This window comes from Chiloscyllium plagiosum, unplaced genomic scaffold (genome assembly GCF_037043375.1).
Source record: "Chiloscyllium plagiosum isolate Xiang-an unplaced genomic scaffold, Cpla_swu_hap1 HiC_scaffold_3, whole genome shotgun sequence".
NCBI classification, from domain to species: Eukaryota; Metazoa; Chordata; class Chondrichthyes; order Orectolobiformes; family Hemiscylliidae; genus Chiloscyllium; species Chiloscyllium plagiosum.
Window position 1 is genome coordinate 66347305 of NW_028270141.1, and position 27579 is coordinate 66374883.

At 39.1% G+C, this 27579-nt stretch overlaps 1 protein-coding gene across 7 annotated transcripts in view; it reads right to left on the minus strand.

Annotated features, from left to right (window-relative positions):
• Window positions 1–27579, minus strand: part of LOC122543943 (intersectin-2-like) — a 198362-nt gene that overhangs the window by 49677 nt on the left and 121106 nt on the right. For all 7 annotated transcript variants that reach the window (XM_087980028.1, XM_087980013.1, XM_087980002.1 and 4 more), the window contains 11 exons: window positions 26967–27406; window positions 24414–24541; window positions 23388–23563; window positions 14643–14787; window positions 9990–10195; window positions 6661–6722; window positions 4523–4689; window positions 3899–3944; window positions 2723–2844; window positions 1949–2045; window positions 422–613 (listed from right to left, as the gene is read on the minus strand). In XM_087980028.1, the coding sequence (XP_087836154.1) occupies window positions 422–613; window positions 1949–2045; window positions 2723–2844; window positions 3899–3944; window positions 4523–4689; window positions 6661–6722; window positions 9990–10195; window positions 14643–14787; window positions 23388–23563; window positions 24414–24541; window positions 26967–27406 (1781 nt within the window). The remainder of the gene's footprint in view (window positions 1–421; window positions 614–1948; window positions 2046–2722; window positions 2845–3898; window positions 3945–4522; window positions 4690–6660; window positions 6723–9989; window positions 10196–14642; window positions 14788–23387; window positions 23564–24413; window positions 24542–26966; window positions 27407–27579) is intronic.

The window sequence follows — 27579 nt, forward strand, 5'->3', positions numbered from 1 at the left end:
TTTTCAGCATATTAAGTTGACTGTGAGCACCAAACTTTGGCAATGACTATAAATTGCGCATGTTTATTTTACTTTTCTGTGCACCAGCAATTAGCAATCTGATTTCCCACTTACACTTGCCAAGGGCCTGCTGTGTATTTATAAAGTTTTGTTTTATTTAAAAGTTTCAGCAAAGTGTGATTACCATCTTTGCTTCAAAGACAAAATGAAAAATAAATCTTTTTAAAAATTTTGAAAATTTATTAGGTTAAATTTGCATTAGATATTATTTCACTCCATGTCACCTGTGTCTTTTATCCCTTATCTAGTTCTATCAGAACACAGCCAGAATTGAAGAGTGAAATATGTCAATGAAATTCTTCCAATGTTTGTCTCAATTCTGTTTTGTTGGATAATACTTGAATAGCTTTTCTTTACTTACACTGTTGACTTGGATCAGAATCTGTGGTTATCTTGACATAATTGGAAGGGAATAAGCCATTTATTCCATTCATCTCCCCTTGCCACCAGTCAGAATTATCCATATTCAGCACATTAATGAACTGCCCTTTAGAGAAACTCAGTTCATCGTCATTCGTGGTAGTATAGTCGTATACAGCTATGACCTGACAGACTGGAGGAAAAGAGAAAAGGTTTGAACACAATTGGTTTAAGCTGGTCAGAAATGGAAATGTCTGCATAAATGCTGTGTATCCACAGAGGGAAAGCAAACACAAAAAATTAAACTACAAAGGATTACCAAAGCTTAAAATTTAAAAACATAAATAAGATCGGTTTTCAAATAATTATAAAACACAATGCAAAAAAAACCCTGCAATTTGATGCATAAATTTTAACATTTATATAGTCAATAACTTTAGCAGTAGATAGTTAAAAGTGATTAACCCTAGTGCTAGGAAAAGAACCTGGAATTCCCTTGCTTACAGTATATTAAACAAAAACACCAATGAGGGATGGAAAGTACAGTGATCTTGTTACTAGAACTTCTGTAATCTAGTTATCGTCTCTTTCTGGGCTATAAGGACTCAATGTGGAGGGACTAGAGAAACTGGGATTGTTTACAGGTGGCATGGTGGCTCAGTGATTAGCACCAGTGCCAGGAACTCAGGTTCAATTCCAGCCTTGGGCAACTCTGTGTGTGGAGTATGCACATTCTCCCAGTGTCTGCGTGGGTTTCCTCCGGGTTCTCCAGTTTCCTTCCACAATCCAAAGATATGCAGGTTAGGTAAATTGGTCATACTAAATTGCTCATAGTGATTGGTGCATTAGTCAGAGGGAAATGAGTCTGGGTGGGTTACTCTTCGGAGGGTCGGTGTGAACTTGTTGGACCAAATGGCCTGTTCCACACTGTGGGCATTCTATGACAATTCTCTTCATAGTAAAGAACATTAAAAGGTGATTCAAAATCATGAAAGGTGCTTATAAACAAAGAACACCCATTTCCAGTACAACGTTTGATAACCAAATGAACAAAAAAAGGAGACATGAAGGGAAAAAAAGTCAACTGTAAATTGCGATCTGAGACGCACTATGGTAAATTTTGAAAGGCTATTGGACAAATACCCAAGGAGTAAATTCAAAGTGATCTGAGAAAAACAGGACAGTTGAATCAATCAACTGAAGCACTCTTTTGTTGATCAGTAAAGATATGTTGGGAAAACAGACCTCTTCTGTAATATATCGTCCCATGATTATAACTGTGACTCCAAAGCAAAGTAATATAGTAAAGCACCATAGAACATTGAAATTGTAATAAGTGCTATATAAATCCAAATTCTTCCTTCCTCTGAATTAGAGACTCTATTTCATAAATGAATTAATACTTCAAAGATCTAAAGTTGACACCTACACTCACTGATATAAGTAATTACTTCTCACATGTAGGACTTCATACTATTAAGAAAACGAAAATGACAGACTAAGCCTTTGCAAAAGTAATTCTGCTGACCTGGGGTTGGAGCAGGAGTGGATTTGCCACTACTTTGCCCAAGCAATTTGACATGATTGGCAGGAAACCATCCTTTTTGACGCTTTTTACCTCTGGCCTACACATGAAATAAAGCAAAGAAAAATGAAACCAAGTAACAGAATGAAAAGCATTTCTCAACATGTTGCGTCACAAGCGATATAATGTTATTCAATTTCAGCCTTATGTTGTTGCAGATCCTCTCCTTTCAATAGATTAAGCTGCTTTAAAGGAGCATTAAACTATCAAGTCAAAATACAAGTATGAAGCTTCCTTGATACTGAAGCTTACAATCTTCCAGTATATGGACACATTCTAGACTCAATTACTAACTGATACTCTTGTTCATAACATTGCAAAAGTGGTGCTTAAATTGAACATGCACAGCAAAAAAGTTTTTTTTTAAATCTGTCCAATTTAAAAATAGGTCACTTCAAAAGGATTGTAGCGATATTATGAACCATTATGAGATAGGTGTACTTTTCCTTGAATTCACTTGAAAAGTGCTTAATTCCAACCTGATTCTTTTCCTGGAGGAATTCCTATGAGTTACCCTTTGACTTTTTTTCTACAAAATCAAGAATAGTTCACTTATAGTTTGTCAAGACAAATTAGAAGAAAACAATCATATTTAATTGTTCCATTTCTTTTTCTTTCTTTGTCACAGGAACACAGTGACCTTCCAATAATGGCAATTGGCATTTTTGTCCTTACCTATGCTAACTGAAACAATATTAACATAATAAAAGCACTTACTTGCAATTCACCCTGCCACCATCCAGTAGCATTTTTCTTCAGAATAAGTATCAACTGGCCTGGGACGAGGCTGAGCTGTTCTGTACCTGTTGCAGTGTATGCGGAGGCAACCTGAGCAATCTCTGAGAGAACATTAAACTAGTTAAAATGCAAGCCTTCAAGAGAAAAATCTTTTGACATCACACACCTCATTCCATCCTAGGTACAAAATTAACTGCAGTAAAATACAAATCACCAGCAAAAGTATAAAAAGCTACAAAAGTGCTAACTGAAATACTCCCACATTATATCCTGCCCTCATAGTCATTTGGTGGAAGAGTAGTTTATACAAAAATAAACTCCAGGACTTCCACCCCATTAAAAAAATCTGTTTTATTAAATTGTAACTTTTAAATTTTCAAATTATATATGAAGACAAGTAACAAAGATTTAAAGTTTACAATTCATTTGGTAATAAAGAACTTGCGTATTGCTGAGAAAAGACTCACTTTGTTGAAGTATTTCATCTTGCACTGATCTGATAATTTGCAAGAGAACCAATTTAAGGGGACATTAACATTTATACTATATAAGAAAGTGCTGATTGGTTAGTAAGTGGACTCTGATTAGTAGAATCATTGTAATGTACAATGCAACAATTAATGCTTATTGACAGTTAACTGCCAGGTTTTGCTTGAATTTTAAACCAGCCATGTTGACCCTGATTGGTCAAGGCATTACCCTGAGAAATGAACCAGTTTGACTGTCACCTATTTCAATGAGGTGAAACAAGTAAATGTTCTGTCTGTCAGCAAGGACAGAAATTGTGGATTAATATATGTAGTTTCTAAAACATGCAAGTAGACCACAGGGCAAGCCGGACTGACAATCTCGATTGACTGTCACTGTGATTCTTCATACATTTAGAATTGTTCAGCAAATGTCTTTCAATTGCAGAGTCAGATCTAATATTGGACATTGCTCTTTTTCGTTTTGTAAATGGCTGATTGTATATGGGTCAGGACGTCATTTCTGGTGAAAAGCTGAAGGAGTACGTGAATTGCCCTGATGAATGCAAGACCAAAAGCTTCAATAAAACGTATCTTTTTTCAGCAATAAGAATGTTAGCAATACCATTTTCTTCATATTATTAAATACCAGCACAAAATTTCCAGAATGAATATAGGGCAGAAGTACCTGGCTTCTTGTTGATTATTCCTGATCTTCCAGAACTACTTGATGCCTGCCAAATAAATAGAAATTGTAATTAAAACAATTTTCTTTCCTTGTTGTTTTCAAGGGTACTGAGGGCAGCCTTAATCAGGAGTTTTCTCCCCCATTCACTTCTGAAACCATGCTCTTAAAGGCATTTGGTGATAGCCTTGATTAGTGGGTTTTAAGGAGAATAATAAGTTTATTGTTGACACTGCAATTTTCGAGAAACCAGGGTTTTCCAAAATAAGTTCCACCATCTGCAGAGAGACTTAATAACTAAGCCAATACCAGGAGTGATACTGACGATGGAGGAAATTCTCTCACGTACCATAACCTATTAGCCATAAGTGCCTGAAACAAGATTTGGTAATTGTAGAAATCAAATCAAAGAAAGGCTTCTTTCCTTTATGAAAGATGATCTGCAAAGAGTGCATTAAAGAATTGAAATATCCAACATACGTCAACTTTTGTTCATCAGACTCATCCAATGTGTGTTTCTCAACCCTAAAAAACAACAAAGCTTCTTTAACAGACATACTGCACTTTAGTGAAAAATAATATGTAATGAGCCATCAAGAATTTATTTTTACAAAGTGGTAAACTTACATCTGGATCCTTTGGTTTGACATAGTTTGATGGAAAGACACCCGTTCTATCTTCAATAATTCCAGTCCACCATTCACCTTCTTTCTTGGTGACCAGAACAACCTCACCCTCCATGAAGGTTAGATCTCCAGCTTCAGCACTTTCATAAGGATATAGTGCAATATACTCTGTCAAAAAAGTACAAGAGTATGAATAAAATGAATAGATGCCCATATCTGTGAGATTGCTATGAAGCGAAAAAAGAATGCATACACATATTCTTTTAAAATAGCTAAAGTGACAGATTTATGACATCCAAATCAGTAAAACGTTTTGCTCTGTTTGGCTATCCACAGACAGACAATTTTGCATTTCTTCTCCTTTACACAAAGGATCAGTTTTTCTCTTTAAGAAATAACCTGTTCCCAGGCATCCACATTCTAAAATTGCCAGGCTATAGGGATTGCCTCCAATTTCCTCTTTGACTCTACCTCTGTTCTTTTTAAGATTATACACCAAAAATGGGTCATGATGTAGAACCAGTAAAATAAATTCTCTTTCAGATTCTAACCTGTGTTAGGAAGTCACTTCCTTTATAGTTTTTATCTGAATTTGTGGCTTCAAAGACATCTATATTATGATATTGTTGGGAATTCAGTTGGGCCACAGCCTGCTAGGAGAAAGAAACTACCCAGCTTTGCCTTTGCTTTTCTGAAAAGCCTTGTTGTAAGGTTAGCATGAAAACTGAAATTCTGATCCAGTTGTTCTCCTAAAATGTGTCTGAAAAAGCACTTAATATTTCCTGAATGAATGGTGTCTGCAAAACGGCACCAAAGATACCTGCCTGCGATTGGTGACATATGCCTGCATGTGCCAGGACATTGACAGAAGCCATCTTCAAGATCTCATACTTCATCCATTGTCTTTTGAGAACTAAACTTATTGACAAAACAGAAACAGAAATTGCTGGAGAAACTCAGCAGGTCTGGCAATATCTGTGGAGAGAAGGCAGAATTAACGTTTCAGGATTAGTGACCCTTTCTCAGAACTGAACCTGAAACGTTGACTCTACCTTCTTTTCACAGATGCTCCCAGACCTGCTGAGCTTTTCCAGCAATTTGTTTTAGATTTCCAGCAATTGCAGTTGTTTTATTAACCATTCTTTTCCGCACAAAGTCAATCTCTGTCGAAAAAAATCATAATTTTTTAATCTATCTGGTGCATGTGCATATTAGGCTATTTTCAGGGGTATGTATTTATACTTTTATATTTCGGAATATGTGTAGTAACTAGCTTTACATCTCTAGTGACTAAGTCTTGTTTTAATATTGTTTTAAATTTGTTCACAGGCTGGTGGTGACAGCGGCCAACATTTATTACCCCCCTCCACCGCCTGAGGGTAGTTAGGTGTTAACCACATTGCTCTAGATTTGGAGTCACAAGTAGGCCAGATCAGATAAAAGGTGCACATTTCAATCCCTAAAGGACATTAGCAAGCCACTTCTGTTTTCGCAACAATTGACAGTGGTTACACTGTCACCATTAAGCCAGCCTTTCATTCCAGATTTTTTACTGAATTCAAATATCACCATCTATCATGAATTCATAACCACACAATATTAACATGAGGCTCTGGATTACAATTCCACCTACATTACAACTACATCACCGCCTCCCCAATAAATTTATGGCTTATGAAAACTGGTTGGTGGATCTTTTTGTTGTGAACCTAATATAGAGAAGGTATTCAACTGGCTACATTGTTATATGCTGTGACCAGTGGAGTTCTGGGACTACAGAAAGACAGTGAACAAAAATATCCTTTAGCATAACAACTGTCAATAAATATTGGCTGACATTCACATTTTCTCTGTTAACTAAAATAGACAATACCATAGATCTGGTTTAAAGTTCAAAAGACCTGCATCTGATGACTTTGACCTAGAATTGACAAAAAACCAATTATTCTATGGAGAAGGCAAATAACCCTGGAAAAATTAAGCTTGTTTGCAAGTAACATCGGCAAAGCTAATGATATCCTCAAAGTACCTGTATACTACTGAAAACTGTATTTTTTGGCAATTACATTTAATTCATACTATGCACAGAAAGTTTTAAGTTGGGAGTTAAATGAAAAAAAGCTGTAAGAGGAATTTTACCTTCTACTGGTTGGGAAATAGGGCTGGAGCTCTTGCTGATCTTAGCATAAATAGGTTCTGGTCTGTTGACAAAAGTTAGAGACAGTTCAGCAATGCAAATAATTCAGTACAACTAGAAAGTGAGGCAAAAACTCAGCAAGTCAGGCAGCATCGTGGAGAGAGGAATAGAATTAGCGTGTCCTGACATGAACCTTTCATGAACTCTAGTTCTTAAAATGAAACATTCCCTCTGTTTTTCTCTCTCTGGATGTTGTCTGGCTTGCTTAGTGCTTCCAGTTCTTTCTACTTTTGTTGCAGATTTCCATGATCCACTGTATTCTGCTTAAATAATTAAGTACTTGGCGTGAAAGAAAACATGACTTTTTTTTTAAACTAACTAACCACATGGACAAACTACTTTTCTTACAAAAGAATTTAGAAATTGCAGTTCAGAAATAATGGCCAGAATTTTACAATCCTCCTGTTAATGAGCTGGCAGGTGTAAAATGGATAGCATTATTTTTTTCAATTTATTCTTGAACAGGATGTGGGCATTATTGGCTGTGTCAGTAATTATTGTCCATCGGTAACTGTCCTTGAGAATGTGGTGCTGAGCCCCATTCTTCAACAACTACAGTCCAAGTGGTGTAGGTATAACCACGGTGCTTTTCTGGTAAGGAGTTCTAGGATTTTGACAAGTAATAGTGAAGGAATGACTATATAGTTTCAAGTCAGACTAGCATATAGCTTGGAGGGGAATTTGGAAATGGCATTGATGCAACGCACTTACTGCCCTTGCCCTTCTAGGTGGTAGAGGTCATGGGTTTTGAAGGTGCTTTCAAAGCAGAACTGGTGACATGCTATAGTGCACTTGTCAGTAGTAAACACTGCTGCCATGTGCATTGATTTTAGAGTGGGTGAATGTTGAAGTCTAGACTCAATGCCAAATAACTGGGCTGCTTTGTCTTGCAAGATATCTAGCTTTTGGAGTATTCTTCTCTAAAGTAATAATTCTCTAAAATAAAATGTATTCCAACACATTTCTAGCCTGTGCCTTGTACATGATAACAGACTTTGGGGAGTCAGGAGATTAGATTAGATTAGATTAGATTACAGTGTGGAAACAGGCCCTTCGGCCCAACAAGTCCACACCGACCCGCCGAAGCGCAACCCACCCATACCCCTACATTTACCCCTTACCTAACACTACGGGCAATTTAGTATGGCCAATTCACCTGACCTGCACATCTTTGGACTGTGGGAGGAAACCGGAGCACCCGGAGGAAACTCACGCAGACACGGGGAGAACATGCAAACTCCACACAGTCAGTCGCCTGAGGCGGGAATTGAACCCGGGTCTCTGGCGCTGAGAGGCAGCAGTGCTAACCACTGTGCCACCGTGCCGCCCACCCAGGAGTGATTTACTCACTGCAGAACATTCAGATCTATAGCTGGAGTGATTATGTGGCTGATCTACTTAAATTTCTGGTCAATGGCAACCTTCAGGATATTAAAAGTGGGACATTCATGCTGATTATGAGATTAAAGGGGATTGTGTGGTGCAGTGGGTAGCATCCTTTATCTGAGCCAAAGATTCCAGTATTCAAATTTATCCCTTGGACATTAAGGCCAAGGAAGATGCATTCATAACACTGCCAAACAGGTTAAACATCAACCAATAAAATCCTTCTAACACACACCACTGGCATCTTGGAAGAGTGGAAGAGTCTTCTAGTTGTCCATTTGATGGAAAGAACATTACAGCCTCAACAATCACTTTCTATGTCTTCAAACAGCATGTACTCCACAACTGTTACTAAATCTCAAAGAATGACTGTTAACCTCTTCTGTGGGGTGTGGTTATTTTTTGAAGGAGGGAGTAAAAAGGTAGGAAGCTAAGTTGTGAAGAGGACATAAGGCTGCAAAGAGTTAAATTATTAGCAGATGAAGTATAATTTGGGAAAACGTGAGGTTTTGTGCATTGGCAATACAAATAGAAAAACAGAATACTTAAAAAAAAGAGAGAAACTGCACAATTCTGTAGTATCGGTGTGGGTTTCTAAATGGTTAGCATGCAGGCTCGGCCGTAATTAGGTAGGCAATTAAAACATTCATCTTTATTTCAAGGGGGATGGAATATAAAAGTAGACAAGATTTCTACTTCAAGGCATTGGTGTCCTTACTTTAGGACATCATTTGGAAGCCTTTTGGAGAAGATTACTGGGCTGATTGCTGAGATTAATTAATTGTCTTATTTCGGAAGTTAGAAGAATTAGTGTTGATCTTATCAAAATACTGAAGATTCTGAAAGGGTTTGACAAATGCTGGTTCCCTTCTTATGGGAATCTAAAGTGGTTGGGCATAGTTTTAAAACAAAGGTCCACTTAAAATAGAGATGGGAGGAATTTTTTTTCTAAGTGTTGTTCATCTTTGAAATGATCTTTCTGAGAAAGCACTGGAGGTTGGGTCAAACATATTCAGGGCTCATTGAGACAGAGCTTTGATCAACAAAGGAGTCAAGGGTTATAGGGTGGGCAGGAATAATTGGTGGTAATGTCACAATCAGATCTCCCACAATCTTACTGAATTATGAAGTAGTGGATTAAATATTCTTACGCCCATTTCTTATAATATTATCTTGGTTAGAGGGTGGGGACTAATTGAACCAAAGCACACTTTAGCCCCATATCAATATATAGATTATTCTGTTAATTCTGTATTTAATTTGTATCTATTCTTGTTTTCACATTTAAAATGGATACTATTTATGTAAGACAGTCAATGTAGAATGTTTGGGCTATCTTGGAATACCCTACAACTACAGTCCGTCAAGTTTTGCATAGACAGTTTCCGTTCAGTAAAGACATTCAATATCAAGTTGAAAAAAAATTTATCAAGAAGAATCACAGAATCCCTACAATGGGAATAGAGGCCATTCGGCTCTAAGAGTCTACACTGACCCTCTGAACAGCATCCCATCCAGGCCTGCAATCCTCATAACCCGGCATTTACCATGACTTATCCACCTAGCCTGAACATCCTTGGTCTCTACAGGGCACTTTAGCATGACCAACCAACCTAATCTACACATCTTTAGACTGTGGGAGGAAATCATAGCGCTCACCAGAAACCCACACAGGCATGGTCAGAACGTACAAACTCCACACAGTCACCCAAAGCTGGAATTGAATCAGAGTCCTTAGCACTGTGAGGCAGCAATGCTAACCACTGTGCTACCCAATCTGGTAGCAAATGTAATCATTCCTCATCAAATTTCATGTGTAACTTACATTACCAACTGCTGATTTTACTGACATGCCAGAATTCTGCAAACAGAAAAAAATTCTTACTCCACTGATGACTGTGTTTGATCAGCGATAATCTTGACATATGACCTGGGGAACCAGCCCTTTCCACCACGAACTTCTCCAAACCACCAGTTATCTTGCTGTTCCAGAACATCAATTACATCGTCTTTTGAGAAATTCAAATGGTTCTCTTTTTTTGCTGTCCACGAACAAAGTGCCAGTGCCTTAAAAGTTTTTACATTTTCAACCTGAAAAAATTAATATTTTGACACTTGTTTTGGGCTCTATTCAGTATAACAAAATTAAATACACAATAAAAATACAATAAATAGAACACTATACCTTAGATAAAACAAGGGAAATACAATGATAAGTGGTGATTAGTGATCAACTGTAGTTCCGGGGTAGTAGTACACTGGAGTGAGCTTAACTGGAAGGAACTGTTTGAGGTTAGCTCCTCAGCACATAGAACATAGAGCATAGAAAAATACAGCGCAGTACAGGCCCTTTGGCCCTCGATGTTGCGCCGAACCGAGCCCACCTAACCTACACTAGCCCACTATCCTCCATATGCCTATCCAATGCCCATTTAAATGCCCATAAAGAGGGAGAGTCCACCACTGCTACTGGCAGGGCATTCCATGAACTCACAACTCGCTGAGTAAAGAATTTACCCCTAACATCTATCCTATACCTACCACCCCTTAATTTAAAGCTATGCCCCCTCGTAATAGCTGACTCCATACATGGAAAAAAGTTCTCATGGTCAACCTATCTAAACCCCTAATCATCTTGTACACCTCTATCAAGTCACCCCTAAACCTTCTTTTCTCCAATGAAAACAGCCCCAAGTGCCTCAGCCTTTCCTCATACGATCTTCCTACCATACCAGGCAACATCCTGGTAAACCTCCTCTGCACCCGTTCCAGTGCCTCCACATCCTTCCTATAGTATGGCGACCAAAACTGCACACAATACTCCAGATGCAGCCGCACCAGAGTCTTAAACAACTGCAACATGACCTCAGGGCTCCGGAACTCAATTCCTCTACCAATAAAAGCCAGTACGCCATATGCCTTCTTCACCGCACTATTTACCTGGGTGGCAACTTTCAGAGATCTGTGTACATGGACACCAAGATCCCTCTGCTCATCCACACTACCAAGTATCCGACCATTAGCCCAGTACCCCATCTTTTTGTTACTCATACCAAAGTGAATCACTTCACATTTACCTATATTGAACTCCATTTGCCACCTTTCTGCCCAGCTCTGCAGCTTATCTATACCCCGCTGTAACCTGACACATCCTTCCTCACTGTCAACAACTCCACTGACTTTCGTATCATCCGCAAACTTGCTCACCCAACCTTCTAGCCCCTCCTCCAGGCCATTTATAAAAATGACAAACAGCAATGGTCCCAAAACAGATCCTTGCGGAACACCGCTAGTAACTGCACTCAAAGATGAACCTTTAACATCAACTACTACCCTCTGTCTTCTTCCAGCCAGCCAATTCCTAATCCAAACCTCCAACTCACTCTCAATGCCATACCTCTGTATTTTTTGCAGTAGTCTACCATGGGGAACCTTATCAAACGCCTTACTAAAATCCATATACACCACATCTACCGCTTTACCCTCGTCTACCTCCTTAGTCACCTTCTCAAAGAATTCAATAAGGTTTGTGAGGCACGATCTGCCCTTCACAAACCATGCTGACTATCCTTGATCACATTATTCCTATCCAGATGTTCATAAATCCTATCCCTTACAATTCTCTCTAAGACTTTGCCCACAACAGAAGTGAGACTCACGGCCTATAGTTACTAGGGTTATCCCTACTCCCCTTCTTGAACAAGGGAACCACATTTGCTATCCTCCAGTCTACTGGCACTATTCCTGTAGTCAACAAGGACATAAAAATCAAGGCCAATGGCTCTGCAATCTCCTCCCTTGCTTCCCAGAGAATCCTAGGATAAATGCCATCAGGCCCAGGGGACTTATCTATTTTCACCCTTTCCAGAATTTCCAACACCTCTTCCCTACATACCTCAAAGCCATCCATTCTAATTAATTGTGACTCAATATTCACATCGGCAACAATGTCCTGTTCCTGAGTGAATACTGATGAAAAGTATTCATTCAGTGTCTCCCCAATCTCTTCAGCCTCCACATGCAACTTCCCACTACTATTCTTGACTGGACCTATTCCTACCCTAGTCATTCTTTTATTCCTGACATACCTATAGAAAGCCTTAGGGTTTTCCCTAACCCTACCAACTAAGGACTTTTCATGTCCCCTCCTTGCTGCTCTTAGCTCTCTCTTCAGATCCTTCCTGGCTACCTTATAACTCTCAATCGCCTCAATTGAACCTTCACGCCTCATCTTTACATAGGCCGCCCTCTTCCATTTAACAAGGGATTCCAATTCCTTATTAAACCACGGCTCCCTCACAGACCCTTTCCTCCCTGCCTGACAGGTACATACTTATCAAGGACACTCAATAGTTGCTCCTTGAACAAGCTCCACATATCAATTGTGCCCATGCCTTGAAGCCTACTTTTCCAAGCCCCGCAACCTAGGTCGTGCCTCACCGCATCATAATTTCCCTGCCCCCAGCTATAACTCTTGCCCTGCAGTGCACACTTATCCCTCTCCATCACTAGAGTAAAAGTCACCGAATTGTGGTCACTGTCCCCAAAGTGCTCACCTACCTCCAATTCTAACACCTGGCCTGGTTTGTTACCCAGAACCAAATCCAGTATGGCCTCACCTCTTGTTGGCCTGTCTACATATTGTGTCAGGAAACCCTCCTGCACACATTGGACAAACACTGACCCATCTAACGAACTAGAGCTATAGCTTTCCCAGTCAATATCAGGAAAGTTAAAGTCCCCCATAACAACCACCCTATTACTTTCACTCTTCTCCTGAATCATCCTCGCAATCCTTTCTTCTACATCTCTAGGACTATTAGGAGGCCTGTAGAAAACTCCTAACAGGGTGACCTCACCTTTCCTATTCCTAACCTCAGCCCAAACTACCTCAGATGGCGAGTCTTCATCCATCGTCCTTTCCACTGCTGTAATACTATCTTTGACAAGCAATGCCACACCTCCCCCTCTTTTACCCCCACCTCTGACCCTACTAAAACATTTAAACCCTGGAACCTGCAACAGCCAATCCTGTCCTTGTTCTACCCATGTCTCCGTAATAGCCACAACATCGAAATCCCAGGTACCAACCCACGCTGCAAGTTCACCTATCTTATTTCGTATACTTCTTGCATTGAAGTATACACACTTCAAGCCACTTTCCTGTTTACAGGCACCCTCCTTTGAGATTGATGGCATGTTCCTAACCTCCCTACACTCCAGGTCCTGCACCCTAAAGCTACAGTCTAGGTTCCCATGCCCCTGCAGAGTTAGTTTAAACCCCCCCCAAGAGCACTAGCAAACCTCCCCCCAAGGATACTGGTGCCCCTCAGGTTCAGGTGTAGACCATCCTGTTTATAGAGGTCCCACCTTCCCCAGAAAGAACGCCAGTTATCCAGATACTGGAATCCCTCCCTCCTGCACCATCCCTGTAGCCACACATTTAACTGTTCTCTCTCCCTATTCCTCGACTCTCTATCACGTGGCACTGGTAACAAACCAGAGACAACAACTCTGTTTGTTCTAACTCTGAGCTTCCAACCTAGCTCCCTGAAGCAGATACATGAAGAAAGGAGGCGGCAACCTTGGATGATGTTCAAACATTTGGAACAGCTGCAGTTGCAAAGAGCTCATCAGAGGATACAAAGAGAAGCACAAAGGGTAGCTGTGGGTAAATTTAAATGGTAATTGAGCTAGGTAAGTGTAAAGGAGCAGAGTGGTTGTTGAAGTAGGAATTAGGAGAAGCAAGACCAGGAGATACTTAAGAAGGATTACTCATCCATTGAAAGCTGATCAGAGAAGATCATTAAGCTCCGAGAAAGGGTCACTGGACCCAAAACATTAACTCTGATTTCGTTCCACAGATGCTGCCAGACCTGCTGAGCTTTTCAAGCAATTTCAATTTTCATTTCTGATTTAGAGTACCCGCAGATCTTCTTCGAGAAGGTTACCAGGCTGATTCCAGAGATGAACTGACTGTCTTACGAGCAAAAGCTGAACATGTTGGAGGGATATCAATCGGATCTCAAATTCATTCTTACTTCTGTAGCATCCGCCATTTCTGCAAGCCTTACACAAACACTTGTCTTCTTCCAACTCTGGCTTCTTGTGTATCTCTCAATCTCTTTTTCTCATCACTGACATTCATGCCTCAAGTCATAGAGGCCCAAAGGTTCTGTCACTTCCTCCTTAAACCTTCCTGCTTCTCTTTGTCTCTTTAAGAATCATCTCTAACCTGATCCCCTGAACCATATTTTCAGTAATTGATTCTAATATCTCCTTTGGCTTATTGTTGATTATATTCCATGACATTTTAATTTGATTCAAGTTGCTGTTGTTGAAGCTCTCCGTGTAACACCTTAGGATTGTACCATCTTATTACTCTTCAAACGTGTTGCTAACACTTGCACAAGACCCTTTCACAGCATTAATAGAGATGCCGAAACAAAAAGCTTGTGCAGATTTTAAATGCGCATGAAGAATGAAGGAAACAGATCATTCACCTTCATAAAACAGAAATAAGGTATTAGAGATGTACCTGATCATAGATTGGTGATCCAGAACCAGGGGGAAGAGTTGGAGTAAAAGCAGATTTCTGCCAAATGGGACTGCCACTAATCCCGGAGAAACCTCGACTTGATTGAAAACTCCCTTCATCACTTATTTTATTTTGAGCATGTGGTCTATTGGAGAGGAAAGATGCAGATTTTCACTACTACAGATCACCATTCAGAAAATATAGAGCATTTAACAATAATCCAAATGGCTTAAAAACTATTACGATACATAACTGAGCTACTAGTCCATTTCAGAATAAGGAACATGGTCAGTGACAAGGTTACTTCATTAGAGTGAGACAGTGGTTGTGAGCATATCTGAATTTGTGATTCAAAGTGGGAAATCAGGGCATAGACAGAAGTGCTTGAAGTAAAGTTTTCAGTGGGAAGCAAATTGTGCTGAGTGGGGAGGAGGTGATTTTCAATTCGCATTTGTTTTTCAATTTTGTGCAGAATAAGCAGATAACTGGTATTGTTAAAAATTGAAAGTTTTATCAGTATTCTAAGTATTGCATTGTTTGATCCATATTGTAAAGTTTTGTGATTTGGAGATGCCGGTGTTGGACTGGGGTGTACAAAGTTAAAAATCACACAACACCAGGTTATAGTCCAACAGGTTTAATTGGAAGCACACTAGCTTTCGGAGCGACGCTCCTTCATCAGGTGGTAGTGGAGGGCTCAATCCTAACACACAGAATTTATAGCAAAATTTTACAGTGTGATGTAACTGAAATTATACATTGAAACATTGATTGTTAAGCCTTTCATCTGTTAGAATACAGTGATAGTTTCAGTTCTTTCATATGTAAATCACAAAACCTTTTTTTAAAAAAGTTGCATTCTCGGGTTAGCTGTTAACAGTGGTGATAGCTAGACAATATGTTGAAGGTGCTGAACACAGGAGGCTAAGATGCAAACATGCAAATCTTCTCAGAAACTTTGAACTCAATACCCAGGTTAGAATTGAACCCAGGTGCCAGGGACTGTAAAATAGTATATGCTTGTGACTTCAGGAGCTTCAGTCAGAGTTATTAGCTAGAGGTTGAGCTGCAGGCACTACAGTACATCAGAGAAGGGATCAAAGTTACCTGGATACTTTATTCCAGGAGATGGTCACACCCTATAGGGTAGGGTGTTCTGATTTGAGCAATACTTAGGGACAGGAAGATGTGACTGAGAATGAGTGGACACATATGGCAGGAGCCTTGGCCTTTGAAACTGTCCGACAGGTTTGAGGTTTTATCAGTTTGGTTTGATAAGAGAGAGGGTGACACAATCATAGAATCCCTACAGTGTGGAAACAGGCCATTTGGCCCAATAAGTCCACACCAACTCTCCAAAGGGTAGAAGAGCTAACTGTCCATGGCACTACGGTTTATAAAACCATTCCAATTGGGAGTAAGAAGGACTGTAGTTTTTTTCTGGGAAAGTACAGCAAGAGGGATTGACCCTGTTGTCTACAGTCAAAGTGCAAATCCAGACAGCTGTGTTGTCTGCCCAATGCCAGGGTTGGGAATGTTTGCTCTGAGCTGGAGGAGTAACTTGCAATGGGAAATGGAGGATCCAGTGGTCATGATCCACATTGATACCAATGGCACAGATGTAACAAGGAAATTGGGTCTGCTGGGGTAATATAAACTGTTGAATGCTTAAAAGCATAACCTGAAAATTAACTTCTGTTTTACTGCCTGAGTAGTGTACAAATTAGCATAGGATGAATAAGATTAGAGAAATAAATGTGTGACTCAAAAGCTGATGTGGGAGATATGGATTCCAGTATATGAGGCACGAGCACCAGTAAAGAGGAAAATGGGAGCTGTACTGTTGTTACAGGACACACCCGGTGTTCTTGTGAGTGCATAACTAGGGAAGTAGAAAGGACTTTAAACTAAACTTGGAGAGGGTTGGGGCTGGGGTGTGGAGGGATAAAGCTTAGGTAAATGTAACAATTCAAGGGATGGAAACTAAAGCAGAAGAGCAAAACACTAATATGGAAGCAAATGTATAAAGGTCAGAGAATGACAGGAAAGAACAGAGAAGCAAAACACTAAGAAAATACCAGCAGTCAAAATTGAATGCTACAAAGATAACAAAAAAAGCTGAAAGCTCTGTAATGGAATATAGGTAGCATTTATGACAAAGTTAATGAACTGACAGCACACATTAAAATAAACAAACATAATCTGATAGCTATTATGGGGAGGTGTTGCTGCAGGATGACAGGAATTCAGCTCTGAATATATGACATTGAAGAAGAATAGAAAGTTAGTGGAAGGGTAGCACTCCATTTCTAAGCTGTATTAGTGCAATGGTTAGAAACAGCGTTGCTTTAGGAGAACACATTGTAGAATCTGTGTGGGTGTAGACGAGGAATAGAAGAGGAAAAATGTCACAATATAGAATGAAACATTCAAGAAAAAATTCAGGTGCTTTCGATAATGAAATGTCAATAACTATGACAGATTTAATCTAAATGTTAGCTGGAAAATCAGACTAGTAATAGTAATCTTCATGAGGAGTTTGTATAATGCTTTTGAAATTATTTTGTCTAACAGCACGTTCTGGAATCACTTGTGTAATGTGACAGGATTAATTAAGATCCTCAGAACAAGGAGACATCTGCGTAGCAGTGGTCATAATATAATTCAATTTTACATCTAGTTTGAAAGGGAGAGTAATGGATCTAAGACTAGTTTTAGATCTTAAGAGGGGAAAGTATGTGGATGTGAAAGCTGAGCTCGCTAAAGTGAACTGGGTTATTAAGCCAGCTCATAGATCAAGAGAGATACACACGTAAAGAGATACCTCATAATACTGAGAATTAGCACATTCCAACGATAAAGATAAACTCTAAGGGGAGGACCCACCAGCTGTGTAACTGAAGAGTTTAAGCAGATATCAAACTTAGGAAAAAGCATCTGCAATTGCATAAAGGTGCGTGGCAGGTCAGATGACTAATCAGAATACAAAGAACAGCAAATTACTAAAAGGTTGAGGACTACAGGTCATTCCAACATAATGTGCATTTCGTTAATGGGAATTCGTTGCAACACTATTGACGAATTGGGGACACTTTCTAAAGCAAGAACTTTTAAAGCATGATTTTAACACAATTCTGGGTCCATTGGAATTTAAATGGTGCTGCTAATATGCGATTTTCTTATAACCCAGGATAGCCTGAGAATGGAACTACTGTGTTATAGCAGAACTGAATGTAATACGTCACAGTATGGGAGAAAGCTAGCTAGAAACATGAAAAGAAAGAATTTCTATTACCATCTAAAATGGAAAAAAAAATCAAATAAGTCAGTACTCTACAAGGTGACAATGTGCAATTAATACTTGGTGTGATGATACTATGGCTTTCTGAGATATATTTTGTCCTTTTTTTGGTTTAAATGAAGCGAGATTGAAAGAGAGATGCCAATAGATCTTCTTAAAACCAACAAACTAAGAGCTTGTAAGGCCTTGGGGCTTGTTTTTGGAAACTGGAACAATAGAAGCAACCATTCAGAATGGGGTCAAGCTCCCACAGAACTAGGATTCTTAGTTTTAGCTTTCAACAGTTGCTGAGGTCTTAAAGCTGCTTTTCCTCTGTTAAAAAAAAAGTCAGGGTTCTCTTCCTGTAGCTAGAATTACATGTGAGACCATCTATTTTACTGACAATGATAGAGTCATCTCTCCTAAAATGTTAGCTTGCTCTCCACCTCCCCCCCCTCCCCAAGATATTGCCTGACCTGCTGTGATTTCCAGCATTTTTCGTTTTCAGTACAGATTCCAGCATCTGCAGTAATTTGCTCCTATTTTACTGACTTGACTTTTGCCAATTGTGTGCTTGTGGGATGTTACTATATTGAAACAGTTAATGAGTAGTTTATTATTTTGTTAAGTGTTTCAATAGAGTTCAGTTAAAGCAATAGTTTCCTTTTATTTTTTGTCTGTAATTTAAATATAATGTATGAATAAAGCGCGTTTTGCTTCAAGTCCCTGATAGTTTGACCAGTTGCATTGCATCTAGAGCACAATGCCTTGCACCTCCTTTTAAAATAAGAAAATGTTCAAGTTTAGGCTATCTCCTTGACATACTTTGAAAGGGTTTGGTCTGGTCTATAACATTAGTAATAAAGAAAGGGCAGAAGTAATGAATAAATATTTTGCTTCTGTCTTCGAGACAGAGAAAACAAAAATCAATCCCAGTGATACCTGTAAAATATGAAGTGGAGGAAAGACAGGAACTTGGTGAAATTTGTCATGAAAGCAGTCGTACTGAGTAAACTGGTAGAGCTAGGAGTTGATGAGACTCCAACTCTCATGGACTTCAGATTCAGGCCTTAAAAGAAGTGGCTAATGAGGTAGCAAATGCATTGGTGTTAATCTTTCAAATTTGTTCAAGTCTGGAAAGATTTAATTGTACAGGAAACAGTAAATACAACTTCTCTATTCAAGAAGGAATGGGAGGTAGAAAACAGAGAAGTATAGGCCAGTTATGAAGTCTGTGATAGGCAAGTTGTGAAAGCTGATCATTAAGCAGGTTACAAGGTAATGTGAAAAATCAGAATAGTCTGTGAAAACAAAATCTGTTTAGCCAATTTACTGGATTTCCTTGAAGGAGTAACATGTGTATGGATAAAAGGTAATGCCCATTGATGTACTTGGATTTCAAGAAGGCATTTGACAAGCTTCTATACAAAAGTTTTTATGTAAAATAAGGGGTGGGAGGGGTATTGTAACATACCAGCGTGGAGGGAGGATTAGCTGAATGGTAAAAACAAAAGAAGAAATGGGTATGTTTCAGATTGGTGACATGTGACCAGTGAAGTCAATTATAATTGATAAATGCTGTAAAGCAGCGTATTGAATTGATCCAATATTTCTTGCCTCCTTTTACCTGTTTTGTTTCTTAAGAATGGAATTCAAATAGTTACCCTGGCTGAGGAGTCTAGAACTAGGTATCAGAGTCTCTGGATAAGGGGGCAGCCATTTAGGATTGAGAAGAGGAGCAATTTCTTCACTCAACATGCTTCAAATTACTGGAATTTTCTTCCACAAATGGATATTCAGTTGTTGAGTATATAGAAGTTAAAGAGCGATACACGAGAGAGCCCTCTCCAATGAGTACAGGAAGTTAGATTAGATTCCCTGCAGCGTGAAGACAGGCCCTTCGGCCCAATAAGTCCACACTGATCCTCCCAAGAGTAACCCACCCAGACTCATTCCCCTAAATTTACCCCTGACTAAGCACCTAACACAATGGGCAATTTAGCATGCGATTCACCTGACCTGCACATTTATGGATTGTGGGAGGAAACTGTAGCACCCAGAGGAAATGCACGCAAACATGGGGAGAATGCCTGTGTGGAATTTGCACAGTCGCCTGAGACCAGAATTGAACCCACGTCACTGGCGCTGTGAGGCAGTAGTGCTAACCAATGAGCCACTTTGCCACCCAAAGTTTTCCTTATCTGAGTCTTAAATGACCTGCCCCTTTTCCAGAGATCATGTTCCCTGGTTTTAGAGTCACCCATCTACACCTTTACAAGAATGTGACAAGTTTCAATCAGATCACTTATGATTATTAGAAACTTTAGAGAATACAGATCCAGATTTGTCATTCTCGACAGAATTTCTCTCTACAACTTACAAAATCATAGTGCCCTCAATCCTGAACAGACCAATTTGAGCTGCTCTCCAACATGTGTAAACAGAATTATCATGGTATCATGATATCCTACAATCTCAACGACTTTTCCCTCTCATTAACAAGTCTCTTCCTACCAGCATGAGAATTTTCCAATAACATGCGCAACCTCAGACTCTTGGCTTCCCAATTACTTGACCTCCATGTTGTAAGTTTGCTCGCTAAGCTGAAAGATTTGTTCTCAGAAATTTCACCATGCTCGGTAAAATCATCAGTGAACCTCCTTTGGTGTTCTATCCCACTTGCTATTTATGTGTCTTGGTCGGTTGTCTGTTGTGGTGGATGGTATCACTTCCGGTTCTTTTTCTGAAAGGTTGGTAAATGAAGTCCAAATCGATATTTTTGTTGATGGAGTTCCGGTTTGAATGCCTCTCGGAATTCCCATGCATGTCTCTGTTTAGCCTGTCCCAGATGGATGTTTGTCACAGTCGAACTCGTGTCCCTCATCGTCTGTGTGTAAGGATACCAAGATAGTTGATTGTGTTTTTTGGTGGCTAGTTGGTGCTTGTATATCCTAGTGGCTAGCTTTCTGCCTGTCTGACCAATGTAATATCTGTTGCAGTCCTTGCAGGGTATTTTGTATATGACGTTCATTCTGCTGGTTGTTGGTACAGGGTCCTCTAGATTCATCAGCGGCTGTTTCAGTGTGTTGGTAGGTTTTTGGGCTACCATGACGCCAAGGGACTGGAGTAGTCTGGTTGTCATCGCTGATATGTCTTTAACATACGTAGTTTGGCTAGAGTTCTCTGGGTGATCCCATGGGTATCCTGTTGATTTGTTTGTATGCCTGGTCTTTGAAGGTGAAGTGGGCTGTGAGGCAAAGGTTTATGAGCTTGACAATGCTGTCCTTGCTGTTGGAGTTGATGCTGTCTGGTGTTTGTGTCCTTGGTTCGTCCAGTAGTGAGGCCAGTGTTTCTTTGGCCAGGGTGATGTTTAAGATATGAATAGGGCCGTCACTTCAAAGGAAACTATGACCTCGTTTGTCCTCTACATTAGTGTCTTTGATGTTCAGGAATTCCTGGGTGGAGTGGATGGAGTGGCGCGAGTCCTTGACTGGGTATTTCAGTTTGCGTTGAAATTGTTTGGTTAGTCTGTATGTCGATGTGCCAGGAAGTGAGACTATGGGTCTGAGGGGGCCCCCGATGATGTCACCTAGCATGGTGACGAAATATCTGAGAAAAAATCCTCCAGCTCAGCATGCAAACTAACAACCTGAACCACAACCTGAGCTATAAATATTCATAAAAACTGCATCTTGACCTCCACGTCTGAAGGTAACCAATCGACGAATATTCACTGTAAGCCAACAGATTCCCAGTTACTATCACTCTGCACGCCTTGCTTCCTGAAATGAACTATTCAAATCTATGAGTCTATCTGTCTCCATCACATCTGCAGGTTGTCCTCTGCAATTTCTGGTGTCTTTAGCTTGATGCCAGCAATAAACACATCCACCTTTCACTTAAACATTCCAGGCCACTCCCTCCATAATACTATGATTCGTTCCTTAATCATTCCCCAATATCCCCTTGTTATGGTGAGAGGGCAGGTAAGTGGAGCTGAGGCCCACGAAAAGATCAGCATGATCTTATTGAATAGTGAGCAGATAGCCTACTCCTGCTCCTAGTCCTTAAGTAGACTTTGCATTGGGACAATTCTATACAAGTGGAGGAGGTTCAGCACTGTCCCTTCTCTCCTGACAATTCAAGGCTTCGAACATTCCATCCAGTGAAACAATGATTTACATGTTCATTTTTCAATAACGTAGTCACTGCTCCCATTGTGATTGGTCTGCATGGACAAAATTAAATGCAGACCGAATATCTCCGTTGTGGGACACCATCATTTAGTCCAGAAGCATAATCTCAGTCTTCCAGTCATGTGTCATTTTAATTGTGCATATTTTTGCCTTCATTCAACCCTTAGTCCTCAGCTTCCTGAAACGTTTGATGAATTTCAGTGTAAGCACTTCATTCTTAGATTAGGCGTCATCCTAAAAGCTTCTAGACTGAGGGCAACAATTTTAGACTTCAATCTCTGACCACTTTCTTTTCTTTGAAGATTCTGTTTTACTTTCATTTTTCCCTTTGTTTTGCATTCTGACATCAGCTATTTAGAATTTTAGCCTTCATACATCCTCTAGCTATGTGTATTTCATTACTTGTTCCATTAATACATGCTTTGGGCTGCACAACCAACTTTTTTGGCATTTAATCTCTCCAGTCTTCCACCTTATTACAGAACTTCCCTTTTTATTCTTTTTAAATCTTCTTCTCTTTCACTTGCTTAAAAATCTTGGCATTTCTAACTTGACAAGTCCTGATGAAAGGTCAAGGATCTGAACTGTAATCTCTGTTTCTCACTCTGAACCTGCATCCAGCATTTTTGGTATTTATTTCAGATTTCCAACTTGTTCAAAGCAAAGTACTGTAGATGGAGGAGATCTGAAATGAAAACAGTAAGCGCTGAAGAAACTCCGCTACTGTGGTAACATCGGCAGAAAGAGCAAGAGTTAACATTTCAAGTCCAATTAGACTATCCTTCAGAACACTTATTCTGATTCCAATAATGGGACTCAAAATGTAAATATAGTTTCTCTCTTCATCGACTTTGCCAGGTCTGCTGAGTTTCTCCAGTGTCTCTCTTTATTTATTGTTTGCTTCTTGGGTAACATTAGCAAAAGTAAGGAAAGACATTGCTGAAGGTAATAAGAAATCTGGAATAAACTAGCCAAAAGGATAACAAAGCAAACACTACATAGAAATTCAGGGGGTGTGGCTTTGCAGGCTGGACCAGTATTTATTGCCCAGGCCTGAGTGTCCTTGAGAAGGTTGGGGTGACTAACTTTCAACAAGACTTTATTAAAAACTTTAATTAGAATCTCAGTAACAAGAATACTTCGCATAGGAAGACAGCATTAACATCACAAGTGAGCCATAATGATTCAAATTGCAATTGTATTATTACAGAACTCAAATGGTAAAATTCAAATGAGCATTAATATCTGAAAAGGAACAGAAAAACAAACCCAGGAGATGTTGAGGTAGTTGAAGAAGGTTTTGAGGGTGGCAATAAAGCTCTTTTGGGTGATAAGGGGGCTTCACTCTCTGTCATTTTCTCCACATAGTTCACTGGGAACCAACCGGATTTGCCTCGCATTGTACCATACAACCAGCCTGATTCCCCTTCAGTTGTTTCATCAACCTGAGTGTTACACAACAAAATTAGAACATTCTGCAGTCGAGTCTGCTGAAAAAACATCTTGCATTTCAATCCCCAGATGTTGTCATGTCAATTGCTATTGCTAAGTAAAATATATATATATTATATATATAAACTACACTGTACACATTTTACAGATATTTTAACACAACAGGGATGGTAGGTGAAGGAAAAGTTTCTGACTGAAATCTGCATCCTTTCATAACTTCTCCTCATCCACACAGACTAGAACATGATTCAAGGTCACTGCAGACATAGTTAATGGTGAGGGTATTACAGATGGTTTCAAAACCCAGTCTAAAAAGCTAAAATTGAAAAATTGCAATGCTATGCTGAAATCCCTAGGGTCAATGGATGACAGTGGGACTGAACATAGTGCTAATGTCTTACACTGTTGTTGAGATTTATCAAGGTACGGCACCAAATATTGATACCTGTGGAACCATGTATCAGCAAGATTTAAACTACAGAACACAGAATGAGAATTGGTTCAACAGAGGGAGAGTTGGCGAGAGAAATATCATATACCACAACACAAAATCTTATATCCACTGATTTAACATCACAAAACAACAAAAAAATGGATTTTCATGAGCTACAAAACACTGAAATGTATTTTTTGGCTAACTCATTAGAAATACAATAGGCTGCTGTGACAAAGGCTGGAAAAACTTGGAAATTATTTGATCAGTTGATGTAGCAGACAGAGCTTTTGGAGACCCTTATGTATCTGCCACAGCACTTGGGTTTTCACTTATGCTATGGTTAGATGCAGTAACACAAAATAAAAGAAACAAGTGAATAACTAGTCGAACTGGAAAAAAAAACCTACCTCGATTAGATCTCCAGCTTGAAAGCTGAGTTCATCATAATTTCTTGCCTCAAATGGATATAATGCTCGATAAGTTATCAAGATTGCTGACTTTGCAGGCAGGGAGACTTTACTTTTGTTGAGTGGCACTGTAGAAAATACATATACAAAAAATCTTAATTGATTCTTGCTTGTTTGCTTAGCAAGCACATTTTAAATTATAACATTGGTCAAATTCTCATTTTGATGGATAATATCAAGAAGTAAAATCTAGTCTTTTTTTAAGAACAATGTGCCAAGCATTGTAACTAATGGTTTAGGAAGTTGATAGCTGGGTAAGAAAGTCATGAAATACCTCGAACAGAGTCATGTGGTTTGTGCAATGCTATTGAAGTACTCAACATAGTCTTCTGTTGTGATAATATAGAGGTTCAGCCTCTCAGATTGTGGAGTGCTCTCCATATGAGGAAAATTGTTCAGAAATAAACAGACGAAAATCAACCTTGAGGAAAGCAGCAAGAATATCAAAAAAAAAAGGACTTCCTAAGGACATCTGAAAATGATGATTATGCATGGTCAATAATGTTTACTAACAGATTCAGAGTTCCAACAGTGTGGAAACAGGCCATTTGGCCCAACAAGTCCACATCGACCCTCCAAAGAGTAACCCACCCAGATCCATCCCCCTACCCTACTACTATACATTTACCCCTGACTAATGCACCTAAACTATACATCCCTGAATACTACAGGCAATTTAGCATGGCCAGTTCACCTAACCTGCACATCCTTGGACCATGGGAGGAAATCAGAACACCCAGTCAAAACCTACGCAGACACGGGGAGAATGTGCAAATTCCACACAGACAGTCCTCCGAGGCTGGATTTGAACCCAGGCCCCTGGCACCATGAGACAGCAGTGCTAACCACTGAGCCACAATAATTTAAGTAAAATATTTGATTTATTCAATGTTTTTGCTTACATGTTTAAATAGTCTATTCTAGTAAACCCTTAGTGGAGTGAGACATTTAATGTAATGTATTTATATAAATAAATCACATGATTTACAGGAAAATTACTAAATTTAATGCAAAAGCATTTTTGTATGATTGAAATGTCCATAAAAACACGAACTGAAGTTGTCGTCGCTCTGAGAGATCAGAATATTGAGCTCAAAAAAGGTCGTAGTTCCATAACTATAACAGAAAAGACGCAAGGCAACAGATTAGCTTGTAGTAGCCACCAAGTTATACATGCTCATCACCAACAGAATGCCAGCTTACGTACAATAGCAAAATACTGTAGCTACTGGGCACCTAAAATAAAAACATAAGATTCTGAAAGAATTCAGCTTGACTGGCAGTATCAGTGGAAATTAAACAGAACTTTCAGGTTGATGACCTTTCTTGTCACATTTATTTTTGAGCTGTTTCTCTTTAAGGAAATGCTACCAAACCTGAGTTTTTCTGTTTTTATAGCAAATCTTGCTTGTTCATTCTGTTAGTCCAATGAAAATTACTCAAGAAAAACCTTCAGTTAAACTAAAATTAGAACAGTGAAAGTAAACAAATGTGTCTTTCCATAAAATTATCAGAACAAAACCTCAAAAAAAACCCAAATGGATAAATATTTCTGATTACATGTCCTCTTGACATGTAGAGAAAATTATACAGAAAACAGCAAAGCCTCCTTAAATAATAAAATGATTGCAGAAATGTTGAGGAATACCGTACTAATTTAGTTACGGAATAGAGGGATAAATCAAGTGAACAAAAATAGCCTAAAATTAGATTTGTGCAAATTTATGGAATCCATGATGTAAGATAAAAATGAGTGAAAAATTTAGAAAGAAAGTGAGAATTGACTTGTGAAACACAAGTTGCCTTTGACAAAATGCAACTTTCTGAAGACTTGACCCAAGTAAAGAATGTGTACACAATACTTTAGAAGATATGTGATAAGGTATCTTAAAAAATTGGCTTGTTACAAAAATGCATATAACATGTGAAATGTAACATATACACTGAAAGCTGGATAGATCAACAGGACGCAAACTGTTAAGATTTCATTAGTGTAGATCAGGAATAGTGTACAGCAGGCATCTCAAACACTTCCACATTCCGTTCTTTCTAGCTAATTAAGAGCACAATTTGGCATTTGTTGATGCAAAAGGGGTGTTTGACAAATAGTTAGAAATTAAGAGCTTGCACCTGAATAGCAACTTTCATGCCTTCAGGACATACAAAATATTTCACACAAGAAAGACTTGTTTCATTGGCTAAGTGTGGTCAAAATGGTGATGTAGGAAACATAACTGTATGCATTCAGCAAGGCTCTATGAACAGCAACAATGAAATAATCTGTATTCCTTTCTAAGTGATACCAATTGAGATTATAGATTGGCCAGGACACTGAAACTGACCTGCTTCCCTCTTAATAGTCTTCAGATCTTATAAATCTGGTCAGGAGGGATGAACTAAATATTCCTGTCTCTGGAATGGAACCTGAACTCATAAGCTTCAGACTCAGAAGATAGTAAATCAGACTGTTCTGGTGAAAACCCATATATGTACCTTCTTTCCTTAATCCATATGTTGGTTTGTCAGGGTATTTCAGAACATCCTTCAACTTTTCTTGTACATCAGTCTTTGAGTGACGCTTCTCAGCTTCACCTTGCTTTATTGTTTCCTGTCTTCTCCTTTCTTCTTCTTGTTGGCATTTTTCCTCTGCTTTTCTAAGAGTCTGAGCTTTCCTCTTCTCTTCTTCTTCAGCTTCTCTTTGAAGCTGTGTAAGTCTCTTTTTCTCCTCCTCTTCACGACGATGCTTCTCCTCAGAGAGCCTTTTACTTTCTGCTTCTATTTCCTTTTGCCGAGCAGCAAATGCCTCAGTTTTCTGATTTTCCTCCTCACGGATCTTGTCTTGAAGTCGCTCTTCTTCCAACTTCTGCTGTCTTATCTCCTCTTCTCTTTTGATTCTTGATTTCCAGAGATTCTCTTTTTCTTGCTTTGCTTTTCTAAACAAAAGATAAACACAAACGTAGTACAACTTAAAATTACAAAGTTGCTTCAGATGATGGTCAGTCAAAAACTATATTGTGGCCTGCATTGTCCCATCATTGTGCACTGTAAGTGGCAAATTTGAAGTCTTTAAGTATACCACACGATAAATACAAACTAACACAGAGTC